At 42.1% G+C, this 12,468-nt stretch overlaps 1 protein-coding gene across 1 annotated transcript in view; it reads left to right on the forward strand.

Annotated features, from left to right (window-relative positions):
- LOC115083385 (lipoxygenase homology domain-containing protein 1-like) overlaps positions 1–12,468 on the forward strand; it is a 456,290-nt gene that overhangs the window by 360,052 nt on the left and 83,770 nt on the right. The window contains exon 26 of the mRNA XM_029587186.1: positions 1,626–1,704. Coding sequence (XP_029443046.1) covers positions 1,626–1,704 — 79 coding nt within the window. The remainder of the gene's footprint in view (positions 1–1,625; positions 1,705–12,468) is intronic.

Genomic DNA, 12,468 nt, shown 5'->3' on the forward strand with positions numbered 1-12,468 from the left:
GGGGGCGTTACCAATGCAAATGAGGCTTCTTTCGTGCAGTGGGGAAACATCACGTGCGGCGATGTTTTCGCCATTCGCACCACACACAATGTTTTCCCAGTGTGCAATGATTCTTTCAGTCTTTTATCGCGGTGCACGATATTTGCCGGTTTTTGGATTTCAATCATCGCAGGCCATGATAGTCCCAGACAGCCTGTTTCAGGCTGTGTGTGAGAGAGAGAGAGAGAGAGAGAGAGAGAGAGAGAGAGAGAGAGAGAGAGAGAGAGAGAGAGAGAGAGAGAGAGAGAGAGAGAGAGAGAGAGAGAGAGACTTACTATAGTGCCTATGCCCTAGACAGGTATTTGAATCCCTATGGGAGGGCCACCTACTAACTCGGGGTTGAGCGTCGGGGGTTGGGGGCCACTTTCGCATTGCACATGAGAGACCTACGGACAGAACAGTGGTCTCTAGTGCAGATTTGCTGGCCGTCGGAGTGAGGACGCTCACTCCAAGAAGTGGTTTGGGCAACATTCTCTCTACCTAGCTTGATGGACACTCTACCTGGGCAACAACATGCTAGGTGGAGAGAATGTTGCCCAAACCACTTCTTGGAGTGAGCGTCCTCACTCCGACGGCCAGCAAATCTGCACTAGAGACCACTGTTCTGTCCGTAGGTCTCATGTGCAATGCGAAAATGGCCCCCAACCCCCGACGCTCATACCTAATCCCCACCCCGAGTTAGTAGGTGGCCCTCCCATAGGGATTCAAATACCTGTCTAGGGCATAGGCACTATAGTAAGGTTCTCTCTCTCTCTCTCTCTCTCTCTCTCTCTCTCTCTCTCTCTCTCTCTCTCTCTCTCTCTCTCTCTCTCTCTCTCTCTCTCTCTCCCCCCCCCCCCCCCCCCCCCCTGGGAGCTTGAAACAGGCTGTCCAGAACTATCGTGGATGGCAATAATCCTTTTCTGGCCCGTAGCGCAGTCCATAACGCAAATTTGAGGTTGTAGATAGCAGCCGCGCTAACACTGCGGCTGTTTCGCCGCACATGATAAACAGGTTCCCGCTTTACATATTCTCCGCCCCCTGAATACCAAATTACTAATTTGCATTCGCAAATCCTGTTAACGCGATTTGCGAATTTATCGCACGCGGTAAAGTGCTTGGAAAATGAGGCCCTTAGACCCATTAGTGCATACTAATACAAAATTCTAATTTTTCCGAAATTTTATTTTTTTTTGTTTTGTGGTGCTCCCAAAACAAGACAAAATAGACAATTTCATTAAAAATGAATGCACATCCCTACCAAACAATACAAACCTAACACTATAAAGGCAGATAATGAACATGTTCTTCATGCACAGCCATACTAGAAGCCCCAAAGAGCAGGACATTTCCAGGTTCAAAAACCTCTCTTCTTTTTTTTTCCCTGCTTCTTCACATGGCAAAACACCTCATGAACAGACCTATTGCCAGTAACAACAGCATGTAAATCATACCAAATGGATTCACTAGTAATAATAAATATATTATTCTTTTTCTTCTGTTCTCATTAATATCTTTGCAATTTTTTGAACTTAGAGAGTATTTAAAGTCTGACTTAAGATGCTTAAAAATTCATATTTTAAAAATTGACTTTTTCATCCATAAAGGTTGACACATTCAGAATTATGGCAAACAGTATAGGAAAACTTGAACAAATTGAAATTGGGCATGATGGAAAAGGATTTGGTAAGTTTCAATGTGCAAATTGTTGATAACTTGCAAATAACACAAAGCAGTTTAGGAAAATAAAAAGTGGATACAGAATAATAAATATAAAACAGCCCTTTCTTTCCAACTGAGCAATATTCCTCATCTTAAATCTGAGGAAATTTCTGACTATTGTCCCATCTACAGCTGGTCCTTCAAAGCAAAATATTATTTGTGGATATATAATTTAGGGCATGAGCCACTTTTCTTCTATTCTGAGCCTATGAAAAGAATTTTTAAAAAAATGCATATTGAATAAGGCTCTTACCCCTAGATTCATCATTCTGAATGATGTCACCCCCCAAAAAAAGGGGCGGGGTCAGTAGCGGGCAGCCGGCCATATCACGGCAGTGCATTTTCACCTGCCGCAGTGGCAGCCACGCTGCCCACTATCGACCCCATAATTCCACACACCAAAGGTGGTGTTATTTCCGGTGCTAATGTGTAAAATGTTATCGCCCGCAGCAGTTCTGGAAATAACATTTTTGGTCCGCCCTAACCTCACCCTAACCACTCCCCTTTCCTGAATTTAAATATTACTGATGCAATGTGGGAGTCATGGCATGCATTGGGACCCTAATGCACGTGATAACAGCCTATCATGTTTTACAGAATGACCCTATATATTGGTAGCTCAATAAATGGTTTGGAGTGGACATAGTTAATCATTATCCATTTGAGGCAGAATTTTCAACAACTTATTTGGAGCGTAAGTTAAGAATGTTCAAACAGTGGATTTTATTGTGGGTGTGAGGGGTTAATTTTCTAAGTTCTTTTGGAGTGGGAGTGGTAATTTTCATCCTCCCCACAGATATTGGGGCTCATGGGCCATGTTCAGACTGACTTTTTATGCTGGTAAGCGCGTTTTTAAAATCGCCATCCAGATGTCAAGTATCTGGCAAGGTACATGGTTTCATTTTAGACAAATAGATGTGAGTCTCAGAATATTAGATATTTAAATATAACGTAAGTGATGCAGGTTTTCAAGCATGAAAGTATGAAAAAGTCTTGTCTGGGGGAGTTTTATTTTTGAAATACATTTTAGCTTCTATTTACATGTACTTTACATAAAATATTTGGATTGTTTGTATAGATTTAAAATGTGTCATTTGAACTCTAAAGGTATCGTACTGATTCTCATGCAGCCTTTGCTGTGTACAATTGGATATTATACATGTTTTGCATTCTGAGATTTATATAAATCATATTTTTTTATACAGATATTAATTTGCTATTTGCCATTTCTTCTTGGTCAGCTTGGATGTTATTATATTCCTTACCATTTTAAGATTAGGATAGAATAAATCATCATTTTTGCTACTTTTGGTTCGCTATATTTTATATGTTACTATTGTAGATGAAAGAGTTCTTTTGTTACTGCGTTCTAATACTATACCCCTTGCCAGTTCTCTCAAAGGTGTCACAGGTCCTGGTTTCTGCTCAGCATTTGATGGTGACATCTGCCCCTTTGATGTTCTTCACAATTAGCACCAGTGATGTCTCTGCTCCAATATACTCCTTTACCAGCAAGAGCACTGGGGGATGCTGCCCTAGGGGGAAAAATGATTAACGACCCTAACCCACTTGAACACTTTGCATGATTAGACAGATCTGTTACCTGGAGACCACCAAAGTGCATAAAATGTGAACAGTAGGGCCAGATTTTCGAATCTACGTCCAATTTTATAACATGCGCGCGCAGCCGCGCGCATGTTATAAAATCCAGGGTAGGAACACGCAAGGGGGTGCACACTTGTGCACCTTGCGCGCGCCGAGCCCTAGGGGAGCCCTGATGGCTTTCCACTTTCCTCCGAGGCCGCTGCGAAATCGGAGCGGCCTTGGAGGGAACTTTCCTTTCGCCCCTCCCACCCACCCCCCAGCCCTACCTAAATCCCCCCTGCCTCTGGGCAGGCATAGGTTGCACACGCCGGCCGAATGCCTAGCGGGCCTTCGGCCTCTGACCACGCACCCGCCATGCCCCAGACCGTCCCGCCCCGCCCCTTTTTTCAAGCCCCGGGACATATGCACGTCCCGGGGCTTGCGCGCATTGCCGAGTCTATGCAAAATAGGCTCGGCGCACGCAAGAGGGGTTTAAAAGGGTTACGCGCGTATATTACACGCGTAACCCTTTTAAAATCCACCCCTATGCAAATTTCTATGACTTTCACTATATTTAAGGATCTTCATTTTCATTCTTTATTATATTTTTCCCGGAAATTTATCAGCATATTTATAAGAAGAATCAAAGTGGAAGAAATCAATGGAAAATATTTCCAGGTAAATATAATGTTTGTTTCGGTAATAAATATTGATAAATTCCTGGGAAAAATACAACTGAAAACGAAGGTCCCTAACTATATTATAGCAAAAGTAAGTTGCTATACTTTGTTCTGACCATTAGAGGTTAATGCAATGCAAACCAAATAATAGTAAGGCAGCTGCTGTTCTAATAAAGGCCACCTTATATGTTCTGGTATTTAGCATAAATCAGATGTTATTTACCAAACAGTCACTTTATGGCACAGTAGGACTAAAAGTAAAAGTCACTATAGGTCACCAGAGTCTCAGGCCTGATTAGATCAAAGTACAGTGTATCCATGGAAATTTGAACACAGCCAGAATGCAGAGGTCAGAGAATCTCTTAGACTGAGCCACAGTCTGCTGGAGTTCAGATTTTAACCTGTAAAGTTTAACTAATATTGCAGTTGAAGGTCCACGTTGATCAGTCGCTGACCTGCAGATCTTTGCAAGGTCCACACTGACTGGATATGGTGAACGGTGGTTCAGGGATGCACGGTCACAGGTGTCAGCTACCCTGCTTATTGGTATTGAACACAGATTGCCCACATTAACTTCACTGAAAGATGGAATACAATCAGATCCCAATTCAATGTACTATTGAAAGACACCATGTGCTGATTTTTTTGTCATTATAAATGGGCCTCATATGTCGGCATAGAGCTCATTGTGTGTGAGCAAAAATTATGAATGCCACGTTTTTAATCATAGGTCCAATAATAGTTTTTCTTCATTATGCTTTCACCAATAGTGACCCGTCTGTAATATCTTTCATTAGTATTTCAATTTAAACATTACTTAGCTTTTTTGCCATTCAAAAGAGTTAAGGAGAAACGTTGTTTGTAAGTACATGAATTCATGAGGCTGAGGCTGAGAGTCTCTGGGGCCCAGGCCGAAAATCTACAACATTAGAACAGTCAGATGAAAAAAACAGCATTGTATTAAATATCACAGTCATACAATACAGTGGTACTAACGTACTAATAGCTTGGCGGCATTCCTTCCAGCTAGCAATGCGTGTCCTCTATCGTGGATGCTGCATTGGCGCCATTTTTAAAGGGCTATAGGCCAATCAAATGTCCCCATATCAAAATCATTAGATGATGTCAGCAATTCTTAACTGGATCAAATAGTTGAATACCATTCTATGGCCATATTTAACCCGTTGGGTTGTATACTATTTAAATAGAAGATCCATCGTTGTTCTTGTAAAGTCAGAATAGTTTGTGGATTACCACCCCGCGGCGACATAAATATTCGATCAACCACCCTCCACTTCAAATTCACAAATTGATGTTGGTATTGTATACAATGTTGCACTATAGGAGCCTACTGTTTTCTAGTAGATAGACAACTGCGGTGTTCCATCAATCGGGTTCAAATAGAGCGTTTAGTTCTACCCACATATATCTTATGACAGGGGCAAATGATTATATAGATCACGTGAGAAGTCAAACAATTCGAATATGTTCTTGCCCGATGTATTTTTCCCAGTGTGTTCTGTCCAGGAAGGACCTGATAGAGTGTTCACTCAGAAGGAACATTTATTACATGGCCAATGGCCGACTGGTAAATCTTCGTGATCAGAATGTTCAGGACGTAAAAAAGAATGCGTTTGCAAATCTCTCAAGTTCTTTCCGCGGCTGTATGCAATAGTGGGTGGATCAGCAAAAATTGGATGAACTTTTAAAACATGCCAATTATTACGAATACTCGCTGCTATTGCTGATGATTTTGAAGTATGTCTTAATGTACATACTAATGGTACTTTCTCCGTTGAATGTTGATTTTCAAGTAGAAGCCACTCGCACTGTGCATTATTTGCTCTTTTCATGGCTTTCTTTAAATGAGATGCTGGATACCCACGAAGCAGTAGTCGAGATGCAAGAATGTTAGCTTGGAAGTGAAACTCAGTTTTTTCAGAACATAGGCGGCGTATCCTTAAAAATTGACCAATTGGTAAATTACTTTTTATAGAATATGGATGAAAACTTGAAAAATGTAGGAATGTGTTCCTATCAGTAGGCTTTTTATATAAAGTAGTACTAAAATGATCTTCTTGATGGGTAATCAAAATGTCCAGAAAATTAATTTGTGTGGAATGACATTGCATGGTGAAAAATAAGTTGGAATCCAAAGTATTGATGCAATTTAGAAATGAATGTAGTTGTGGTTCTTCTCCATGCCAGATAAAAAAGATGTCATCAATATATCTTGTCCAATGGGAAACATGCTGAAATCTTGTATCTGAATATTATTTTTAAGATCCAGTATACCTGCTTTTCTATTATTGTATAGCTGTTCTTTAATAATCTGGTTAATATTGGCACAGAAGTGCTGAGGGGGTCCTTTAATAGGTAAGAACTAGAAGTTTCCTAAGGTGTCCAGTTAAGGCCAGTTTGGGTGTGGCAGAGAAGGTAAATAGTGACCTGGCTGGGCATTGCAGACTACTTGAGGCAGTCCCAGAGAGGTTCCTTCTTCTGTTCCTGTGCAGATAAGACTCTTAAATTTCTTCTGGGGGATAAAAGACTCTTAAATTTCTGGGGTGCTCTTCTGAGGGAAAAAAGAAAAAAATCAAAAAAAAAACCCTGCTTGTTTTCTTTCACTATTCTTCTAATTAATTGCTTTGTGCTGCACTAAAATCTGGGCTCTCTGAGCAGTAGAACTTCTGTGTTTTATACCTTTCTCTAGGTCTGTTATTATACAATAATTGTAATTGTTGCTTGCAAACTGTTATTTTTAAGATCCAGTATACCTGCTTTTCTATTATTGTATAGCTGTTCTTTAATAATCTGGTTAATATTGGCACAGAAGTGCTGAGGGGGTCCTTTAATAGCTAAAGGACTAATAAAGTTCCAGAAAGTGTCCTGCTTGTCCCAGGTTCAACTGTTTCGCTCCCACCCCTGGGATTAGATTACTAATATAGACTGTCTAAATTAGCATTAGCAACAAGATCAATTAGTAAGTTAACAGCTAAGGACATACCAATCCAAAACTTAACCAATATGAAAACTATCCAATGCAACTGTTGTAGAGCCTTTATTCTGAGGGAAAGCATCTGGAGACTTGGAGCTTGCCCGATCTGTGCACAGCTCTCTTCTTTGAAAACGGAGCTGACTGAGGTTAAAGCTCAATTAGCTTCAATTAAAAGAATTACACCCATATTGCATTACTCAGAAAATAATTCCCCAACACCAAAGAATAACCAGGAGTCAAGAAAAAGAAATACAGTAGACTCAGGTAGGATAACACATGTGTCCCACAGTCACCCATTCTTGACAGATGGGAAGCCAACAAGTATACCCCCCCACTCAATCAGTTCATCAAGTAAATCATTAAAAAACAGGATCACAGTGGGCTCTGGTAGAATTAGACCTGTAACAAGGAGACACACACAGTATCAAATGCAACAAGAACATAAAGCCCTCCCTATATTAACTGAAGAAATTCTAGAGAAAAACATTGAGATGGATAACTCTGTCATCAATGGCACAACTGCAAAAGGAACAAGTAAAGTGAATAACAAATCTCAACTAAAGTCTCATAAGGAGTACAGGAAAAGCAATAACCGTAAAGAGAGTACCTGGAAAGCTATGACTACAAATGCTCATAGTTTGGGAAATAAAATCCCAGATCTGCAGGCCCTAATGACAGAGGCAGAACTGGACATCGTTGCTATCACAGAGACATGGTTCACAGAATCTCATGATTGGGATACGGCAATACCAGGCTATAATTTGTTAAGGAAGGACAGAGTAGATAGAAAAGGGGGAGGTGTGGCTCTTTATGTCAGAAATAATATCCACTGAAATATAGACCCAATATCTCATAACATGATAATATATACAGGAAATAAGTACATGTCATGTATAGATGTAAGTAGAGTTTACCTTCATACGATAGGACCCCGAAGTGGTTCTACTATCGTGTCTATGAGCCGACAGTGGCTTCTAATCATTAGGTAACTCTACAAGGATGGTTCAATATTGTTATAGTCCACAATTGCTGCACTTATCTCATATTGACTCAGTCTGTCTCGAGCTGCCCGACACCACGGTGTTTCGGAGCAACGGCTCCTTCTTCAAGGGCGGGACGTTTTACCGAGAGGCTGCTAGAGTGCTGCAGAATACTGTATAACATAAAAAACATACCATTACATACATCCTAAATGTTAGTGACTTCTAAATGTCACTGAATAAGGTCACTATGCATCCGGGCTGATACATACATGCTGCCGCGGCGTTATCAGTGATGTGGACTGGGCGTTAATGTTGCGGTCAAGAATGCTCCGCTGTAAAAAATGTGTATACTCAGAATGCTTGATCAACCTTTTGATTATGCAGCGCAATGTTGCCTCCAGTTTGAGATGAGCAGGTACTTACTGGGTTTTTGGCGGCTGGTTCTTGAGAGACTCCTTTTGCTAACGCGAGAGCCGGCTTAATGATCGCCATTTTTAAAGGTATGCTGTCTAGGGTGCTTAATGACGTGGGAGGGTTGTACTGGTGACGTGGAGGCGGTTCCAGGGAATTGAGACGGTAAATCCATTCATTTTCTTTTCGATTGAGAATGTTATCTCTATCACCACCTCTCCACGCGGATCGAATATCTACGCACTGCAGTGCCCCTGTCCCAAGGTCTACATAGGAAGAACAACACGGAAAATCAGGATCAGGCTCACTGAGCATAAATGCCGCATCAATAATAAGGACGTCAAAGCTCCCATGGTGCAGCATTGTATTGACTCAGGACACACATTTGGAGATCTAACATGGATAATATTGGAACATATTCGATCCGCGTGGAGAGGTGGTGATAGAGATAACATTCTCAATCGAAAAGAAAATGAATGGATTTACCGTCTCAATTCCCTGGAACCGGAAGGATTAAATGACAAAATAGAGTGGTTCACGATGATCTGAAATTTGCTAGCAACGAAACCAACACTCCGACACGTCATCAGCACAGTCCATTCACCGCGCCTGCACCGCCTCCACGTCACCAGTACAACCCTCCCACGTCATTAAGCACCCTAGACAGCATACCTTTAAAAATGGCGATCATTAAGCCGGCTCTCGCGTTAGCGAAAGGAGTCTCTCAAGAACCAGCCGCCAAAAACCCAGTAAGTACCTGCTCATCTCAAACTGGAGGCAACATTGCGCTGCATAATCAAAAGGTTGATCAAGCATTCTGAGTATACACATTTTTTACAGCGGAGCATTCTTGACCGCAACATTAACGCCCAGTCCACATCACTGATAACGCCGCGACAGCATGTATGTATCAGCCCGGATGCATAGTGACCTTATTCAGTGACATTTAGAAGTCACTAACATTTAGGATGTATGTAATGGTATGTTTTTTATGTTATACAGTATTCTGCAGCACTCTAGCAGCCTCTCGGTAAAACGTCCCGCCCTTGAAGAAGGAGCCGTTGCTCCGAAACACCGTGGTGTCGGGCAGCTCGAGACAGACTGAGTCAATATGAGATAAGTGCAGCAATTGTGGACTATAACAATATTGAACCATCCTTGTAGAGTTACCTAATGATTAGAAGCCACTGTCGGCTCATAGACACGATAGTAGAACCACTTCGGGGTCCTATCGTATGAAGGTAAACTCTACTTACATCTATACATGACATGTACTTATTTTCTAGAAATAATATCCAAGCATCTGAGCTGCAAGGAAGTTGGGGCAAGGAAGAAGCACTATGGGTAGACCTAAAAACAGATGATGGAGCATCCTTTTATATTGGAGTGGTTTACAGGCCTCCAAACCAAAAGGAAGAGCTGGACAGAGATCTGGTTGAAGACATCTATAAGATAGGTAAGAAAGGGGAAGTGGTGATCATTGGTGACTTTAATATGCCAGATGTAGACTGGAAAATCCCATCTGCAGAATCTAAAAACAGTAGAGCAATACTGGATGCCATGCAAGTATCTTTGTTCAAACAAATGGTATTGGAACCCACGAGAGAAGGAACTATTCTCGACTTAGTGCTCAATAATGGAGAAATCGTCTCTGATGTCAAGGTGGGCGCCCACCTCAGCACCAGTGATCATCAAACGGTATGGTTTAATATCACTAAAAGAATATGGAAAAGGAGCACAAAGACCAGAGTTTTACAGTTCAAAAACACAGACTTTGAGGAAATGGGGAAGTACCTAGAGGAAGAACTAAATGGATGGGAAAATGAGAGAGATGTGGATCAACAGTGGACCAATCTAAAAGGAGCAATCGCCAAGGCAACTGCTCTATATGTTAGAAATGTAAAGAAAAGCAAAAGAAAAATGAAACCTATCTGGTTCTCAAAGGAGGTGGCTGACAAAATTAAAGCTAAAAGAACTGCATACAAGAAATACAAAAGATCCCAAAGGAAGGAGCACAAAGAAGAATATTTGTATCAACTGAGGGAGACAAAGAAATTAATCAAGTTGGCAAAAAGTCAAGCAGAAGAGAGGATTGCCAAGGAGATAAAATATGGTGACAAAACATTTTTCAGATACATCAGCGAAAAGAGAAAGGTCCAAAGTGGTATAGTGAAATTGAAAGGTGGAAATGATCAATGTGTGGAGGGAGACAAAGAAATGGCAGAAATATTAAACGAATACTTCAGCTCTGTGTTCATTAAAGAAGACCCTGGAGAAGGACCATCTCTACACAACAAGAAACTGGAGGGAAGTGGAACAGAGGAAAATCCATTTACAGTAGATAATGTATGGGAAGAGCTAAAGAATCTGAAAGTGGACAAAGCCATGGGGCCTGATGGGATTCATCCAAGGATATTGAGGGAGCTCAGAGATGTGCTGGCGGGACCGCTGTGCGACCTGTTCAATAGATCCCTAGAAACGGGAGTGGTGCCGAGTGATTGGAGAAGAGCGGTGGTGGTCCCGCTTCACAAGAGTGGGAACAGAGAGGAGGCTGGTAACTACAGACCGGTTAGCCTCACTTCAGTGGTGGGAAAAGTAATGGAGTCACTGTTGAAAGAGAGAATAGTGAACTATCTACAGTCCGGAGAATTGATGGACCAGAGGCAGCATGGATTCACCAGAGGAAGATCCTGTCAGACAAATCTGATTGACTTTTTTGACTGGGTAACCAAGGAATTGGATAGAGGAAGAGCGCTCGATATCATATACTTGGATTTCAGCAAAGCTTTTGATACGGTTCCGCACAGGAGACTGGTGAATAAAACGAGAAGCTTGGGAGTGAGTGCCGAGGTGGTGACCTGGATTGCAAATTGGTTGACGGACAGAAGACAATGTGTGATGGTAAATGGAACCTTCTCTGAAGAGAGAGCGGTTTTAAGTGGTGTACCGCAAGGATCGGTGTTGGGACCGGTCCTGTTCAATATCTTTGTGAGCGACATTGCGGACGGGATAGAAGGTAAGGTTTGTCTTTTTGCGGATGACACTAAGATCTGCAACAGAGTGGACACGCCGGAAGGAGTGGAGAGAATGAGACGGGATCTAAGGAAACTGGAAGAGTGGTCGAAGATATGGCAGCTGAGATTCAATGCCAAGAAGTGCAAAGTCATGCATATGGGGAGTGGAAATCCAAATGAACTGTATTTAATGGAGGGGGAAAGGCTGATGTGCACGGAGCAGGAGAGGGACCTTGGGGTGATGGTGTCTAATGATCTGAAGTCGGCGAAACAATGCGACAAGGCGATAGCTAAAGCCAGAAGAATGCTGGGCTGCATAGAGAGAGGAATATCGAGTAAGAAAAGGGAAGTGATTATTCCCTTGTACAGGTCCTTGGTGAGGCCTCACCTGGAGTACTGTGTTGAGTTCTGGAGACCGTACCTTCAAAAAGACAAAGACAAGATGGAGGCGGTACAGAGAAGGGCGACCAGGAAGGTGGAGGATCTTCATCGGATGACGTACGAGGAGAGATTGAAGAATCTAAATATGTACACCCTGGAGGAAAGGAGGAGCAGAGGTGATATGATACAGACTTTCAGATACTTGAAAGGTGTTAATGATCAAAAGACAACGACAAACCTTTTCCTAAGGAAAAAAATCAGCAGAACCAGGGGTCACGATTTGAAGCTCCAGGGAGGAAGATTCAGAACCAATGTCAGGAAGTATTTCTTCACGGAGAGGGTGGTGGATGCCTGGAATGCCCTTCCGGAGGATGTGGTGAAGACCAGAACTGTGAAGGACTTCAAAGGGGCGTGGGATAAACACTGTGGATCCATAAAGTCAAGAGGCTGCCAATGAAGAGTGGGTGACTCGCCAGAATGATGGCTACTGCCTGGAGTCAATACCCTTATTAAATAAACATACACAGGCTTGACTCCAACATCGCTCTAAGCTTCAACAGCAAGAGGAAATGTGGAAAAAAGGATTCACACTCACAAAGAGGGGAGTAGCTGGCTTGTTACGGCGGTTACTACCCCAAATCAAATAAGCCTGATACTTCACTTTCAATGCATATACAGCA

Source organism: Rhinatrema bivittatum, chromosome 2 (assembly GCF_901001135.1).
Source record: "Rhinatrema bivittatum chromosome 2, aRhiBiv1.1, whole genome shotgun sequence".
Classification (NCBI taxonomy): Eukaryota; Metazoa; Chordata; class Amphibia; order Gymnophiona; family Rhinatrematidae; genus Rhinatrema; species Rhinatrema bivittatum.